Raw genomic sequence first — 18,428 nt, 5'->3', positions numbered from 1 at the left:
GGAAGCGGAGGAATGTACATATTTGGGCACCGGGGCGCTGTGGTCCTGGACAATCCACAGCTACGCGTAAAAAACTTTTTATCTAATTAAACTGCGGGCCGCGACTCACACAGTTGAGCACGGACGCCGCCAAATTAGACACTTTCGGGATTGGCTGTCTCCAATCAACTCCCCCCCCCCCCCCCTAACCAAGGCTGGCATGAGGACTTAAACTAGGAACAGTACGTCAGAGCACTATTTTTTTAACCAAGTGTATTTTTGTAGGGCGATTCCTTGTGTGCCGTGCAAATTTAATGTAAGTGTAATTGCGACTGTAACTGTCCGCCTGATTAAACGTACACTTCGCACACTCCGTGCGCAACGTGTCATCGACAGTTCTCAAGTTCGTGTTTGTTATTGTGTTGAGTCTCCCTATCCCAGCTAGGAACCAGCGCATTATGCTGCACAGGGCCTGTGATGTGATACCAGCTAGGGACCTCTCCAACTACGAGCTACACAGACAGTCCTAGCGGGTCACGCAGGGGCAAAACACCCACGAAACCCAAATTTGGTTAGACGCCGAGCTAGCCTGGCGCCCTCTTTGGAACACAATTTCAATAAGAACTATTTTCCCGCTAGGATACACGCCCAGTCTCGAACACGAGAACTCGGATGGCGGCAGTGTGCATGCAGCGAACACACGTTGGTGTATATGAATGCAGCAAAGGGAACGACCCCAAGGTTGATGTTTTTCAGAATAGTTTCGCTAATATAAAGTTTAATTTAGCAAACCAATACATTTGGTATATCCTCCCAAATTTCCGAAATTGAATATATACAATTTATACTAGATGTGAGGTAGCCATCTGGACGTAACTAACGAATAAGTGAATTCTGCACATGTGAGAAATTTGCCAAATTTGGGCAACAGATAGGCAAAGGATAGAACAACAAAAACTGTGCAATAAAAATAAGCGACTGGCCGTGTTCTATCGTGCACTTAGAAAACTGTTAGATTACAGTGCACCATATTTTTTTGTCTTTGAATACTAGACCTAGAGTCATTACCGATGCTGCTATGTGTTCAGTGGTCAAAGGGGCTGAATAATCCTAACTGCACCTTCCTGGGGAGGCCTTATTTCGACAGTTGTGCCGGGAAAAACAGAACATCGCCGACATTTGAGCAACGTCCTAACATGACTGTGTTTTTGTAGGAGATAGATTATAAGCTCCTGTCAGGTATCCCCACACTTCCCGTTTATTTGTTAAAAGAATAAGTGTGTTCCGCCTATTGCTTGTTGCTCATGCGTGACTCTATCCGATGTGTGAATGTACTTGTATGAGGTCCTGGTTGTGTTAGCTAATCGTTACGCAGTTCACTCCGGTTTTATCACCTTGTGTGTATCTAATGCTGTTTGTGGGCGAAAGCCGATAACAATAAAAAAATATTAGGAGACAGACTCACATCAATATTTATTATAAAATTAAAACTGTATTAAATTAACAAATAAAAAAGAATCAAACATTGTTTTAAAATAAATTTTTATAAAATCTGATCAAATAGGATTCAAATAAATTAATTTGGAATAATTATGTGTATCTAAATCAAAGTTTTCTAACAAAGTTAAATAATTTATATTTGCTTTCAAAACATTTATGATATCTAAGTTGTTTCTTCCTACATCTTGTTCATAGAAAAGAGAGGGAGGATCTTGTTCTACGGTTGTTGGTTAAATTGTATCACGTGGGTTATGATGTTGTGTTTAAAAATTGTGTTTTTAATGTTTTATTTTTAATATTTATCCTGAAATTTTAATTTTTTGTTGAAAGTTTTCGCCTAACATCGTTATCAGGTAGTAGTGATTGACTTTGGGTTGTTCGTTAATTATTTACTAATTTTGTATGTGATTTTATTCTGTCCATATAATTTTTGTTTGATATAAACATACAAAGGTTTCCAAGCAGGGTGAGGAGGTGAGGGTGCATTTAGAAACAGGAGAAGAGGGAAGGAAAAAAAGGGAGAGAGTAAATATGAGTATACTAAACAAAGTGAACAAGTTCTGGACAGTGGTTGAGCTTTATGGGGCAGATATAGTGGTGGCTGTAGAGACATGGCTGGATGCGGATTTTGGAGACAGTGAAATAAGGAGAGGGAGTTATATAGTTTTTAGAAGGGATAGAAACAGGAGAGAGGGTGGGATAATGGTTATTGTTCTGGGGGAGTTAGATGCAGAAGTTAAATGGATGGGAAAAAAGGAAGAAATACTGCATTTAGAGATCTCAGGGAAAAAGAGGAAAATGCAGCTGTTTTCGGTGTACAGGCCGCCGGGTGATGGGGTTACAGAGGTGGAGGCTGTACTCGAAAGGCTTGATAGGCTGAAGGAGGACAGCATGGTAGTTGTAGCAGGTGACCTCAACCTGCCAGGGGTCAAATGGCAGTGTGGTAAGGAACTGGCGGGGCCACTGGGACAATGGAGGGCAACTAAACTGGTGAACAAGGGGTTACAACAGGTGGTCATAGATGAAACTAGGATGGGTGGGGGAGCTGGATGATCACTATTGGATGTAGTGCTGGTAAAACCCGAGGAGCTAGCCACTCACTCTAAAGTGGTGGATGGGATAAGCGACCACAATATTCCCGTAGTGGAGATTTGCCTGGATAAGAAGGTCATGAAAGGCAGCAGCAGGCAAATATGGTTGTATGGGAGGGCAGTACAGACAAGGGTGGAGGAGTTTCTGGAAGAGAGATTCGACCAGTGGAGGGTAGGCATCGATGTACAGGAACTGTCGAGGGATTTTACAAAGGTGGTGGGAGATGCTCAAGGTCAATATGTACCTAAAAAAAGGATAAATATGGAACGGGACCCACCCTTTTATGGAAGGGAAATTCGGAAACTAAAGAGAAAGGGTAGAATGTTATATGCGTTGGGGAAAAAGGAGGGAAAGAAGACTGCAACAGAGGAGCTGAATAGAGAGATAAAGAATGCGAAGGAGGCATATCTCGGGGACCTGATGGTACAGAGGACCAAAGGCAACTGGCAAAAGCTATACAGGTTTGTTAGGAACACGAAGGGCACAGGGACAGGGGTACCGATTCTGAGGAATCAGGAAGGTGACATTTCAGCGAGATCCAAAGAAAAGGCAAACATGTTGGCCACTCAGTACATGTCAGTGTTAGAGAAGGGAAAACAGTAGGAAAGGAAACACGCTCAGCCAAGTACAGGGTGACATGAGAAACGGCTGGAGATCAGGAAGGAAGAAATTGAGAAAGTAGTGAAAAGGTTAAACAGCATGAAAGCCATAGGCAAGGATGGCATAGGGAATGGGATGGTAAAGCTGGGGGGGGGGGGGGGGGGAGCCATGGTGAAGTGTACCTGGAGTTGTTATTCAGTAGATCGCTGCAGGAGGGCAAATTGCCACAAGAATGGAAGGAGGCGGTAGTGGTACCTATACACAAGAAAGGGGGTAGCAAAGAGGACCCAGCCAGCTATAGACCAGTTAGCATCACGTCTGCAGTAGGTAAGGTAATGGAGAGGTTAGTGCACAGACATGTAGTAGGGGAACTGGACAAAAGGCAGTGGATTGACAGGAGACAGCATGGATTTCGGAGGGGATATTCATGTGAAACTCAGCTGGCGAGCCTGTTGGAGGAGCTGGTGGAGGGGGTAGATAAAGGACTGCAGATTGATGCCTGTTTCATCGATTTCGAAAAGGCATTTGATAAAGTTCTCATGAGAAAATGATGAAGAAAGTGGAGGGGGCTATAAGTGACAGGAGGGTGGTGGGTTGGATTGGTGACTTCCTAAGCAACAGGACACAGAGGGTACGTGTGGAGGAGGAGATGTCGGAGGAAGGAAGGGTTACGTCAGGGGTGCCGCAGGGCAGTGTGCTCGGCCCACTGCTCTTCACTATAATGATGAACGATGTAGGTGAGGAGATAAAAGGGCATATCAGGCTATTTGCAGACGACTGTGTAGTATACATGGATGCTGAGAGGAATGGGCTACAGGATGATCTGAAAAGGTTGAAAGATTGGGTGGAAAATAATGTCTTGAAAATAAATGTGGTTAAGACAAATGTGGTCAGGTTTACCAGGAAGAGCAAGATTGACCGGAGGGAATGTCGCTGGAGGGGAGACGTGATAAGTGAGGCCACCAGTTATAAATATCTAGGGGTGGTGCTGCAAGGTAACCTGGGGTGGGGGGAGCAGGTAGACAAGGTAGTCAAGAAGAGCAGACAGGCTCTGGGCATGCTGGGACGAGTGCTCAGGGGGGGAAGCAGCATCCTACGTGATAAGGCCTATAAAACTATGGTCCGCCCCATGCTGGAGTATGCCGCAGCAGTGTGGGACCCATACACGTCAGTACTTGAGAGGGAGCTGGAGGGGGTGCAGAGGAGAGCAGCTAGATGGGTGAAGGGCAAGTGGAGGATAATGGACAGAGAAGGGAAGGGGGAGTGCAGTACCACGGAGATGATGATAGGATTGAGATGGGAGAGCTTAAAGGATAGAAGACAGAAGGAGAGACTGGTCAAGATGTACCAAGTGCTGAGTGGAGTGGGAGGATGGGGAGAGCTGGGGAGACGAGTCAAAATGGGAATGCCTAGAAGTAGGAAGGAAAATACTAGGAATGTTTTCAAAGAGAGGAGAACAGAAAGGGGAAAAAATGCAATGGCCGTGAGGACGGTAGGGGAATGGAATAGGCTGGAGGAGTAGTGTGTGTCGGCTGGGAGTGTGGATCAGTTCAGAAGAAGAGTGCGGGGAAAGTAGGAAGAATGCTTGCCATCGGGCACTTCTGTAGTCAATTGCAGCTATAATAATAATAATAATAATAATAATAATAATAATAATATTTATATTGCAGTGATGTTGAAATAAAAATTTTGAAATTAAGAAAATTTCGGTGTCTTGTGTCATGAGGAACATTGATATTGTGGACTACTGAATAATTTTTTTTTAATGAATCCTATGATTTTACTCACATTTTTCTTTTAAATATCTGTAAATATATGAAGTAGCAAGTGTTATTCGTAAGAATAAAGGTAAAATTTTGATAAGGAAGTCATATCTGTTTTTTGTATTTTGAATAGGCATATTTAAGTTAAAATCTCTGGGTACAAATAAAATACAAAAAAAAAAAAAAAAAAACTAATTTTAACGAGATATTGTATGTTGTACTGGAGTATCTAAATTTAGGTAGGGTGACATACCTAGATGGATGTATTAGTATAGGTTTAACCCAAGAAAAAAAACAAAGGCCTTCAAATTGTTTTATTTCAATGATACATAACGTTAATAGGTGAGGTGGTGTATTTACATCAGTATAGCATTAGCACCATATTAACAAGGTGTGGGTATCTGTTTGTGTTAAGTATGTATTTTATTAATAATGAGGTAAAAGTTTTGTATCACGTATCCAAGTTTATTCCTTTGATCCTGAGGGCATTATCCTGTGTTACACGATGCTTACTGATTTAATTCAGTACGTCAAATGATCCTGAACATAACTATAAAATATCCAATACAACCAATATTAGTAAGTAAGAAAGATGCAATTTTTGATTTTTTATTTCATTTGATAGTAAAATTATAATTTATTGTTACATTACAATTTTTGTTATGTCCAGGATCTTTCAATGTACTAAATTAAATAGCAAGCATCATGTACCACAGGATCAATTTAAACAGGATTATGCCATCAGGATCAAGGGATAAACTTTGATACGTGATATGGACCTTTACCAAATCATAACCTTTTGCATAGCGATAGGTATCAATTGCTATAACAAAGATACTTGCCGCAGTTTTTAAAATTTTTTCTCATTTTTTTTTCTCTCAGTAGAATACTGAGAAACACGCTAGTGGGCAGGGCCATGAAATTCAGCGTAGTTGTGAAATAATAACCATTAAAAACAAGATAAATATGATTTTTATTCAAAAATTATAACATGTAGGTATCTTTGTTACATCACTTGATATCTTTCACTACAGGACAAGTGTTGATTTTAAGTACTTTGTCATTATTGAGGCAAGCTGTTTGTAAACATAGTAGGTACGCATTCATGGTGTCACCCACGTTACTTTGCTGGTGACCGTTAGAATGATTATTTGGGAACTTAACCTTGCTTTATTGTTGCAGTCATGAAAACACCAGTTAGACTTCCTACAAAACTATTTTCATTACTAATTAACTACAATACTTGACACGTTGTTCCAAAATGGAAACGCATGTAGTTAACTTGCCGGTAATGATTTTCTGACGAGGATACATCACTTCATCTTTACACGTTTTACAAATAATCAAAATGTAAGAAACCTGGCGTCCTGTTTCAACATAACTACCACAAGGAATAGTAGACCAATAAAAAAAAATTGTAAATATTTTTTTTTTGCAGAAACCTCTAAACGATAAAATAAATCTTAATATATTCATTCCATCGGTGCTTCAGTCTGTTCTGTCTCCAGTCATAATCTTTAAGACTTATGCCGACAAGACCAGGGGCAAAGCCAGGGGGGGGGGGGTTAGGGGTTCAACCCCCCCCCTCCCCTTTAGCACCAAATCTTTAATTAATTTCTTATTCATCACTCTAAAAAATTTCATATTAAAATTAATAAAATTTTTACCATTACAATATTTAAATTTAAGTACCGAAAACTGCTAAAATAGCACTATTTTACACCTTAAAATCCAAATTTTCCCGGGCGAGGACCCCCGGACCCCCTGCCTTAATACGGTCTTAACACCCCCCATACACAAATCCTGGCTACGCCACTGGACGTGACACTAAGCCCTGATTGTTTCATTTATTTTTACACAGGGTCGTTGGTCGTTCCTGCGGGACTGTGCGAACTCAGGTGTCTGACCCGTGCGCTCGTGGTGGCAGCCATGATGATCGACGACCCGGACGACCCCCTGGAGCAGTGCCCGCTGCAGAAGTCGCACATGATCCGGCGGTCGCGCATGGCGGTGCACCTGGCCAAGTGCGTGGTGGCGACCAACCCGGGCTCGGAGCTGGTGCAGTGCCTGTACGACTCGACGCACTGGGTGAAGCAGCCCCTGCTCCACTTCCACATGACGGAGCAGTGCGACAAGCGCGAGCTGTTCGAGAAGTTCGTGCTGCAGCCGGACGCCGTATGCAACCCCAACCCCTCGCCCCTCACGCAGAGGACGGAGCTGCCCCCGCCCGAGGAGGACTGGGACGACGGGCCCCTGACGGGTTACGACCCCAGCCTCAAGGCGAGCAGCGAGGCCGTGCTGCGCACCATCTGCGTTGCGCCAAAGTGAGTCTCGGCCACACAACAGGGTTCATGCACACAGGGAAATGCTCAGGAGATTGAAAAGGTGTCTTCAACACCTGGAAACCTCAGGGATTTGAAAAGGTGTCTTCAACACCTGGAAACCTCAGGGAATTGAAAAGGTGTCTTCAACATCTGGAAACCTCAGGGATTTGAAAAGGTGTCTTCAACACCTGGAAACCTCAGGGAATTGAAAAGGTGTCTTCAACACCTGGAAACCTCAGGGAATTGAAAAGGTGTCTTCAACACCTGGAAACCTCATGGAATTGAAAAGGTGTCTTCAACATCTGGAAACCTCAGGGAATTGAAAAGGTGTCTTCAACACCTGGAAACCTCAGGGAATTGAAAAGGTGTCTTCAACATCTGGAAACTTCAGGGAATTAAGAAGGTTTCTTCAATATTAGGAAAACACAGGAAAATTGATAAAAATGGTGTTAACCAAACAAGGTTGAATTTTAATTATAGTGCCTTTCTTTGTGTGAAAATAGTCTGTATTTTAATCACAAATTTATGTGTAGTTGAAAACTCATCTGTTTTCATAATAAATCAAATTTAGAGACCAACTCTGATGGTGATTAGATTTTTTTTTGTTAACAGTGTCGAATGCTCTGGACAGATCTACGAATATGCCTATAGTGTTCTGAATTGTATCTTACCTAAGATAGAATTACATTCTGCTATTGCCGAGTTTGTTTTTGTTCTTCTTAAATTCACATTTTATTTTTAGATAATTTATGAGCCTCTCTTTCATGATAAATTCAAATACTTAAGAAAATGTACTCAAAAGAGAAATGGGTCTATAATTAGACACGTTTCTTTTATGCGAAGTTATAATTGGAATAAATGTGAAAGTGAGATAATGTGGTAAGAGATTCAGCGATAAAAAGAGTGAAATGATAGTCATGACGAGGAACAAGACTATAGTCAGGAGATGCATTAATTAGTTGGTGTTGAGTCAAAACAGGTGGAAACCTTTAAGTATATAGGAAGAATATAGTGTATTGGAGGAGAGGACAAAATCAAGGAGAAAATAGTTAGGAGAGTACACGTATATGCATTTTGCAGGGGTGTGAGAGGTTTGGTATGGAAGACGGAGGGGCCATTAAAGTGAAAACAAGTGCGTGCCCATAGTAACTTATTGGAGCAGAGATTTGGACTGTAGATGAGAGAGATGCTGGTAAGATCAGAGCAGTAGGTGTGAAGCTTATGAGGAGTGTGTTGGCAGTTACGAGATGAGACAGGATCAGGAATGGGATGAAGTACATGATTTAAATGAGATTATGGAAAAAGTGATTCTAAGGTGTATGGCCATGTCCAGAGAATGGGAAAATAGAGGCTGCCTAGGAAAATGAGTGAGTTGAAGTACACAGGTAGAAAGCTCAAGGAAGACTTAAGGAAAGAGATAGGAAGAGCAGATAGTTAAGAGAAGAGGAACAGAGTGAAGGATGAGGAATGGTGGAGTGACTAAGGAAAACGGAGGCATTTTACTTTGCTGACCCGGCCGCAGGCTGGAAGCAGTTGATGATGATGGATATAATGAAGACGTTAGCTTTACTATTCTGTTCTGATAAAATATAACTTACTATTCTACAAATTTAAGCACTTTCACATACAATTCATTGTGTACCCTTTGGTCAATCAGAATCAACATTGCCCAAAATTACTTGGTCCCTAGCATTTGATCACGTGGCACTTTGTGTTGCTTATTAAATAGTGGAGAAAACCTAATTTCTGGAGGACTTCAGTCTGGGTCGAGTCTTGCAAGGTTTGCCTTTTGGCAGTTGGTCGTTACTCGTTAGCTGTTAAGAATTAAACTTGTGCATTAATTTTGTGTGTGTTTAATCACAGAAGAGTCCCACTAATCCGGACAAGATGGGACCGGACCCTGTCTGTATCACTGAAAGTCCTGATTAAACGGAATTTGCCTTAAAATGCACATAATACAAGTTTAATATGGGTAAAAAATTGATTTTTTAAATTTCTTTGTCTGCACTTTCTCATTGTAGCCAATTGAGGTCGTCAGAATTGAGTATTTTTTTTTTAAATACCATTTGAACTAAGCAGGTGTCTGGAAGAGTGCGATTCGGATTAGTGGGACTCTGCTGTACCATAATTATGAGAAGAAAATTAGGTATGAAATATATATTTATAATTACTTATTCATTTAAGCACTAAATGTGCAGTGTTGTTAAGTAACGAATTACAAGTAATCGGATTACTTGTAACGATTACTTTTCAAGTAATTTATACTTGTAACGAATTACATTTAAAAAATGTAATTCCTACTTGTAATCGGAATACATAACTTTAATTGTAATCGATACATTGAGGTAATCGATACTTTATATTTACTTGCCGTTACTTTTATTCTCGGAACGTTTAATGATAACAATTAAGAACAAGAAGAACATAAATTTTTGTATTAGTAAAGTTTATAATTTTAAGCTTGTAGTGATACGATCGTATGCACAACATCTATGATCAAAAATGACAAAGCACAGAAGTGGCTTGTCAGGTTCTATATATATTTGCCTTCTTGTTCTCATTTTGTTTACTTGTGTTGTGTCCACTACTCTCAAACGCATAGCAATCATGGATGGTATAGGTAACCGAAGTGATACTGCGACAAATTCAAATGCTGAAGAAGTCGTTAATAATGAGCGTCTTTTTAGTGTTGGTAAAGATGTTTTTGCCATCAAAAGAGGGAATCTATCTGATGAGAACTTTATAATGCAATTGTTTTGTAAGGTCAATTCCAAAATTTAGTGTTACTTTTATTACAGGTAGCTACTTGTATGAAGTCTTTTGATGTTATTCAAGCAAGTTTGTCCTCAAATATTATTCATTTAATTAAAGATAATAAATTTAATCATTAGACGAAATCATTTTTTTTAACAAAACATATATGTATGTATATTTATTAATGTAACAGTGTGTAAAATAATTGAATCGTAATTCAGTTTTAAAATGGTAGCGGAAAGTAATTGTAATTGTAATTTTACTGATTACTTCTATGTAAAGTAATTTTTACTTGTAATTAGTTACATTGTCACCACAGTAATTGTAATTGAGCCCAATTACTTTTTCCGAGTACTTTTAACAACACTGTAAATGTGCAGTACAGTTCACCAATGTGGCAAACTGCAGGAAAATGTAAAACCAGGAGATTTAAAAAGAGTGTTCCATGGTTAAAACTCATCTTTGCCAACCTTGATAACAAAAGAAAAATAAATTGTTTGTAAATAGTAGTTGCTTAGCTTCTGTAGTTAAGATGAATGTGTGAATGAAGACTTATACCCTACCAAGGTGATCAGGTTTGTTTCTCTGTGGGTGATGTAAACCAATGGCTTTGCTGAGGAAAGTCCTGGTTCCCCCCCCGACCATTTGTCATATACGTAGGTCACAGACGCATACATGTCAGCACCATGTAGTACTGGTTCTCTGAATCTGCTGAATATTGCTCTTGAGCATCTCCCACCACCTTTTTAAAATCCTTCCACAGTTCCTGTACATCGATGCCTACCCTCCATTGGTCGAATATCTCTTCCAGAAACGCCTCCACTCTTGTCTGTACCGCCCTCCCATACAACCATATTTGCCTGCTTCTGCCTTTCATGACCTTCTTATCCAGGCAAATCTCCACTACGGGAATATCATGGTCGCTTATCACCTGATTGTGCTGCCGCCGGCCCTAGGATTCGACACGAGGTTGGTGTGTTCCACCGCGCCCCGCCGTGTTGCAGGTCGAAGCGCCGGGAGTTCCGCCAGCACGAGGTGGAGCGCTTCCAGGAGCTGGCTCAGCAGGGCAAGGTGGGGATGAGCGTGTCGGGCCGGGCGCGCGAGCCCCTGGCGGCCCCCGCCCCCCTGCGGCAGCCCCGCGCGGAGGTGTCCCAGGTGATAGGCGCGGGCCGGGGGGCCCCCTGCCGCGGCGAGGCGTCGGAGGAGGTCGAGCGGGCCATGGGCCGGCTGAAGCTGGACCAGCCCCCGGGGCCGGCCGACGAGCAGGCAGACGGCTGGGTGGCGGTCGGTCGAGGAAGCCACAAGAAGGAGCGCCGGGAGGCGAGGCAGCCCGAGCCGAGAGCTCCCGGGTTCGTGGTCTCCGGCCGGGACGCCATCGCGGTGCCCCGCGGCAGGGGCAAGTTCTCCAGCTCGTGAGGTTGTGTGCACGCTCTCACTGGTGCATTGACCGTTTGTTTTTGTACTCACGTCTCCTGCCCAGCTCCTGTACATCTTTTCCTTTAAGTGTGGCTTAAGTTGTTATACTTGTTCATCCTTTTTTACTTTGTTCATGATGTAATATTTTTTTTTGGTCAAGAGAAACTTGTGTTGTTAAAATCCTCAGTTTTAATACTACACGTAGCCATGGTGTACATCGCATCTGTTGTTGGTTACACCTGTTGTACTATTTCCCCATCAACCGTGGTTGACAAAATTTACGAATGCATAACAAGTTGCTGAGTGGCCATCAACTCTTGAAAATTTTGTACAGCTCGTGTTTTATATGTAAAGCAAGAGTCTTCACTTCTGTGAAAAATTTTGACTACCATACAAAGCATAGACAATGGATGGCTCTAAATGTGCCACTTCAATGTCAGTGTCTCTCAGCAGTGTCGGGTGATAGTTTTTTATTTAGAAGAAAAAAAAATTGCCTTGATTTTTGTTGCTTAAAACTTTTTATTTTATAATGCCATACTTTAAGCACATGTATAAGTTTATTGGCAGGCTTGATAATTTTAAAAACATTATTATAAGGGTTCTGTAAAGTTGTCGTGTTTTTTTTTTTTTTTTTTTTTTTCATTTAATTCCTTTCACTTATATGTTAATATTGAGGTCATGTTGCAAACTATATTACGTCATCTATATTCTTGAGAATAAAAAAGGTAGTACATATGACAACCTATAATTATTTTACTAATAAATCAAATCATAATTTGTTCAGTTAATGACAATTTTTAAATTTTATTTCATTTGCCTACACATTCCTTCATCATTGTGCTCAAATTTTCCCTGAATGAACACTGTAAAAATATCAACTAAACTATTTAAAATCTAAATGCATATCATCAATTTGTTGTTCTTCTCTAAAATAGTAATGCATTATTGTTCTGGATGTGCTTTTACTGAAATGTCTGCACTGTTTTGTAGGAGAATTAAGGTCTGCATGATTCAACTTTGCTGACTGTTTACATTTCTCAACTAAGGCATATCTACTCCAAAATTTTAAGTTTTTGCCAGTGCAGTTAGTTCATACACATTTGCAATTGTCTTGTTGATTTAAAGTTAAAGGGTACTAAATGTAATCAATATTTATTGTTTAGGTTACTTTTTCTTTAGTGTCCATGTTATTTTAATTCCTGGAACATTTTGTTTCAAGATATTGAGCATTCCTCATCCATGAACTTATCAAGAATTATTTCTTTTAAGAAGCAGGGTTGTGAATTTTTACCTTGGGTAGTTTTAATACGCTATTCATGTGTAAGTGGTTTTTGTATTACAGGCATCACTCCTTGCTTCACCACATTATTTAATATGTATGTAGGCAAGATTTTATGGTTTTTTTTGTGTTAATTTTTGTTTATAAAACAAAAGATTTTGGTTTTAACTTTTTTTATTTTTATACATTGTCTTACTTCATAAAGATAGTGTATTATTCAACAAAAATGGAACTAAAATATTTCTTGATACATCCTTTTTTATCTCAAATATTCCCATTTTGACTTAAACATTATGCACTTTTACAATTAATTAATTTGTTTGAAGCAGTACAGAGTAAAATATATTAATTTTTTCCAACCCATTCAGTTCATACATTTTGCTTCAAACTTAAAAGCATTGAATTTACTGCAGTAAAAGGTTATGTTTTTTTGTAATTTGAATTCAGATTTGTCAAACCACTGATTGATTTCATGATTTTAATTGCAATTTGTTGCCAAATGGTGTATTAATTTGCATTTGCATTTAGGTTTTATATGGTGTAATGATATGCTTTTGTTTTATTGCAACTAACTATATAACCTGCTCCCTAGTAATCCAACAACCATTGAGATGTGTGCATTTAGATTTTTTTCAGTTGGATTCAGCATTTTTAGCTGGTCCAGATTTGATGCATTTTTCTCGTACCACAAGCAGCTAGGTTTTAAGTATCATTGTGCAGTTTGTTAATTTAATTTTAGATTTTCTTTAAAACTATATTGATGTTTGATAATCTGACAAAACCACTTATCCGGCACGGCTAACGTCCTAACATGCCAGATTAAAGCTTCTTTACTGAATATATATACACACAGACTGTTTTAGAAATGCAAAGTTCGGTATAGTTGTGAATTAAAAGAAATTTTTAAAGTGTTCTGAATTTTGATTACTACTGGACCTAGACAGTAACTTCCAGGCTTGCATTTCACAACTTCATAGCAGTCTCGCAAAGCAAGTAGAAAACATTTTTTCCTTATCTCTCTTTCATCCAAACATGTAATTCGCAAACTAAACTCGTGTGATTTGATAGTCAAATTGTAACCATGTATTGGTGTAGTACCTTGGTCTAGTCAGAGAATCTAAGGCCCCAAAATAATTTCAAAATATTAAAATTTGAAAAACGTTTGCCTGCGATTGTAAGGCCCCTATCTGAAGTGCAAACCTATACATATGTAGGTACCGTATAAACCCATGTACCATCCGCACCTTTTTTTAAAAAAATCGGGTTCGAAAAAGTAGGGTGCGGGTGTTACATGGGTCTTGGGCCATTTTTGCACAGTGACAAAATAACTAGAACTTTTTATACTGGGGTTCTGCCGTAGTTTCAGTAGTAGTAGTTCTGCTGTAGTTATTTGTATGTCACTTTAATTAATTAAAAAAACTATGAATTTAAGTTTAAATAGTCATGAATAAAATAATTTTGTGATTCCTATATTTTCTATGTTGTAGCTGTGTGTGGTGTTAAAAGGTTTGAAGAATATCACCTTCAGTTCTATAGTACAGTGCAGTTTATCTTAACTATTTTCTACCTGTCAAGATAACTTTTAAATATAAAATTACCTTTTCCAGTAAGCTGTTGGGTGAACAAGCAAGACTTTGTAATGTGTAACTTTTCACAGGAAGGATCTGTGTCAATTTCAATATAAATTATTTTGGGATAAACCACATGTGCAATTTCATAAAATGTGAGAAATCATTTTATAATTTAATATTTTATTCAAGTTTGATACACATAATTAATATAAATATCAAGCATATTACAAATATATAACAATCTGACATTATTTCTCACATAATGTTAAAATGACAGCTTATAAAACTAACCATTATTTTTCAAATTCTAATGAACATGATTCTTTTCATTCGCTCTTATGTGTTGGGTGGTAATGTACGTTACATATGTACAACTTACACACTCCACACGCTGGAGTGCACTGTGTATGCAATTAAATGTGCAGCATGAATATGTATTGGTGTTAAGCCCATGGTGATTGAAGGCTGTGTTGATGCATTACTGCACAGTAGTTGCCATCAGTGTATATAACTTCTAGTTGTGTTGACACCACAATGTAGCTCTGATAGTGCATAGGAGTATGGCAGCCTTTGTGAACAGTGGCAAAAAAAAAAAGGGGAGGATATATCCCCCCTAAAAGTATGAAGAAATATGTATGATAGATCTCGGGGAAGGCAGTGTTAATTTGATTGATGCAAGGTGAAAGTTGTCACAAAGCCTTGAATCTCAAACTACTGTGGCAGTGATGCATATTGGAAATGATAATGTAACTGTCTAAACCCTTTGTTGTTGAAGTAAATTTTTAAAAATGTAAAAAAATTTTTTTCCAAACCCTCTCGAAATAAATTCCTGTACCTGCCACTGTTTGTGAAAAAACTGCTGGATTTTGTTGTAGCACAGAGTTATAAGTCTGCGGAGTGGGTGAATGTTCTAAATTTTTAATCTCTCTGGATGGCATTTGGTTAAGGAACTTTCTGGCAAGAATCTTAAAAAATGCCACTATGAAGTGAATATTGTTAAAAGATCAGCAAGGAATTAGGTAGTATTAAACTTTGTTACAATTAAAACATGTTTTGCTATCTAGAATGGAAAAAAAATGTGATAAGGATTGAACATACTAACATCTTACCTCCATGTTTTATAGATAAGTCAGTATTAGTGTGGAAGTGAAGCATTATTATTAAAATAGTTATGCATTTTGTCACATGTTTTCCAAAAATAAATAAAATATTTTTGAGAAAAACTTTTTTTTGTAATTTGATTTGTATGATTTGCTCATCATATGGTATTGTGGGTGTTATGTTTGTTGAAACTTTCTTGCAGTTAGGAAAAAATTATATGTTACTGTCCATTTAGACTTGTTGGTCTTAAATATTCATAATTTTATTACCATAGCAATCAGTTCACTAATTTTTTAAAACATCATTACTGTGTGTTATAAAACCTGCAAGACTAATATCTGTAAATATCAACGGTGCCAATTACTTAGCAGTTTCTAGTTGATGATAAAGGTGTGTCGTGCTCATTTGATTAAGAAAAAACTGTGATTTTTGTTCAATGTATGAACACTATTTTTAACATTTTAATGAACATATGCCATTGTTAGTTTTCACTGTATGTCATAGAGAAACCACAAGAATAGACAAGAACTATAAATGCACAAACACACACATAAACAAGCCAAAATTAGCCAATGTCAAATGCTTCTGAATCTCTGTGTTTCTGATGTGCATCATCTCAGCTCTCAGTATATGGCATTTAGTAGGTGTAATTTCGTGAATGGAACGTAAAGTCGAATGAATGGAAATGTGTAATCACTGTGCTGCCATCTGCACAGAAATCTCGAAAATATGGTGGATCCACAGTAAACTCCCTATGATCCGCGGTGCAGATTATCCGCGCATGCTACGAAAAAATACAGCACATAATGTAAATCTGTATGTATTTTATTACAAGTGAGCAAATTTGAACTCTCCTGACGAGTATTGTGTGCAGTATACAGTAAACGCCACAGGCCCTCTCGGAACTCACGCAGTAGGCTGGCCTGCGTTGCTATTTTTGTCTCTGTCGTGCTGTGTTTCTGGTCGTAAGGTTGAGCACTTTTATGTTTACATTACTGAAATGTATTGTATGTTAATAATTCAGTAAAATACTAAAATTTTAGCATCATTTAAAAACTTTTTACTGTTAATTGTAACTTTTACTGATATAAAGTTTTATATTTTTAAGTTGAAATTAATGTTTTCTTTTTTGTTTCCCATTTTCGGCTATTTTGCGGATCATCCACAATTTTCACTATCCGCGGTGGTCCTGCCACTTAATTTCGCAGATAATCGAGAGTGTACTGTATATTGCTTTTTTGAACATCACTGAATTTACGCCACGCATAGGTACCAAAAAATAAAACATAATAATAGTAACACTATCCTTTAATACTTAATTTTACAATTTATAGTCATAAAAAGAAATAATTACAACTTAAAATATACTCATTACAATTTTTGCCACCCTCATTTAACATAAAAACGTAGAAATAAATTGTAGGCCAACATATATACAATGCCGTTTGTTTGTAGAAAGTATTTACAGACTGATTTCATTCATTTAAGGGAAAACAAATATACAATTATATGTTTTAATATTACGAGTAAAGTTGCATGATTTTTTTTCAAGTCTTTTTTGCTTTTATTGGAGCCGTTTCATTATATCCTGTAGTTAAAATTTTGATCCGCAAAAGTAATGATTCAACAGTCAATATATATTTTCCCATTAAGAGGTTCCTGGTCAGGGTATGGTTGACTTAGCAGGAGCTTGTTCTCAGGGTTGTCTTCCAAAAAGACGTTACTCGGGTGAGAGTGGCAGGAAAGCTAGTCAGGAAGCTGGTTCTCCCTGCACAGCACGTGATCGACATCAAAGCAGAATGTCAGAAGCTGGAGAGCCCACATGTGAATTTCAATGTGGTGCCTTGCATTTTCCCCGTTCACCACAAGCACTGACTGTGCATACAGTGAAGATGCATCTGTCTAGACGGTGGCAGTAACTGTTCAACGCCCAAACTGTCCTGACTTAAACGACTAAAAATTATAAACATACTACCAGCATATACTGTGTTAGCAAACTACTAAAAATGCAAGATTCGAGCTGTACAAACAAATTCTAACACTATTAAAGTTTTATAAAAAAAAACCTTGTTCGCAATATATTTTTTAGATCTCACACTTAAACAACATTACATAAAAATAGTCAGGTCAAAAACATGCTAAGCTGCTGCTATGCACAAGGGAGTTCCACCTGTCTTTAGTAGTTTCAAGTTTTCAGACGGGCGCTAATGGCTGGAAGCAAGAAACAGGCTGCTTGCTGCGTGTATACCTGGGTTATCGACATCCAAACGGATGGTACGAGCCGACCTCCACCCTCCCTCAGTCGAGAGTGGGGGTGGCGGTCTGGCCAATAGGAGTTCACAGCGGCCTGTATGCAAGAGAAGTGCTGAGACAGGGGTGTCCACGACGGGTACGCTGCCGCACAGGGCGAGAGGGCGAGTAGGCAACTCGACCGGCTACAAACAGCATGTAGTGATGACGTGCTGTAAAAATAGGGGCTGTCCAGCAATTGCAAACAAAGATCACAAACGCAAAGGTTCAGAATGTGCAGTTTCAGAAAACATGCATAATATTCTCAAACTATAAGCACTGTTCACAATGCTTACACAGAATATTCGCCCCGGCGAGAGACACTGGCTCGTTCACCTCTGTGTAGGACTGAACTTTGGGACTGCTGTATTTGATGACCCTGCATTCCTTGGAATCATCGTGCTGTTAAAGCACTACACCCATGCCTTCCTGGTGGGTGTCAGTACTGAGAGTTTCCAGTATTCCGATTTCAACACGGCCAGAACTTTCGAAATGCCAATCGGGGAGGAGATGCAGTAATGTTACATCGCATTAATCAGCTTGAAATTTACAAAGTACTAAAATAAGCCGTCATTCTTTCAATTTATAGCTTTGCGGAAGTTTTAAAGACTACTTTGGCTCTATTATGCCATCCTTCAGCATCTCGACCACCTATTTGTGGATCTCCTCCGTCTCCCTGTGGTTCTCTGTGATTTCTGGTAAATGGTTCAATGAGGAATAATGTAGATGGCATGCTCTGCCATCATGTTGTGACGTATCA

General features: G+C 39.0%; 1 protein-coding gene across 2 annotated transcripts; it reads left to right on the top strand.

The window, feature by feature from the left end:
* Window positions 1-1,684: 1,684 nt before the first annotated feature.
* On the top strand, window positions 1,685-16,493 carry LOC134532039 (uncharacterized). 2 transcript variants are annotated; one of them, XM_063368179.1, is made up of 3 exons: window positions 1,685-1,832; window positions 6,796-7,258; window positions 11,017-16,493. In XM_063368179.1, the coding sequence occupies exons 2-3, from the start codon at window positions 6,864-6,866 to the stop codon at window positions 11,426-11,428; spliced, it is 807 nt and encodes a 268-aa protein (XP_063224249.1). In that variant the 5' UTR covers window positions 1,685-1,832; window positions 6,796-6,863; the 3' UTR covers window positions 11,429-16,493. The 2 variants fall into 2 exon arrangements, with proteins under 2 accessions (XP_063224249.1, XP_063224250.1); XM_063368180.1 differs by having other exon boundaries at window positions 1,685-1,835.
* Window positions 16,494-18,428: the final 1,935 nt, after the last annotated feature.

Source organism: Bacillus rossius, chromosome 5 (assembly GCF_032445375.1).
Source record: "Bacillus rossius redtenbacheri isolate Brsri chromosome 5, Brsri_v3, whole genome shotgun sequence".
In the NCBI taxonomy this organism is placed as follows: Eukaryota; Metazoa; Arthropoda; class Insecta; order Phasmatodea; family Bacillidae; genus Bacillus; species Bacillus rossius.
Note: the sequence above shows the minus strand (reverse complement) of the source record. Positions and strands in the feature narration are given on the sequence as shown.

Bases quoted from the DNA above. Each gene is read 5' to 3' on its own strand.
- LOC134532039 (XM_063368179.1), top strand. From the start codon at position 6,864: ATGATGATCGACGACCCGGACGACCCCCTGGAGCAGTGCCCGCTGCAG. The intron at 7,259-11,016 runs GTGAGTCTCGGC...GCCGTGTTGCAG, and splicing joins ACCATCTGCGTTGCGCCAAA to GTCGAAGCGCCGGGAGTTCC.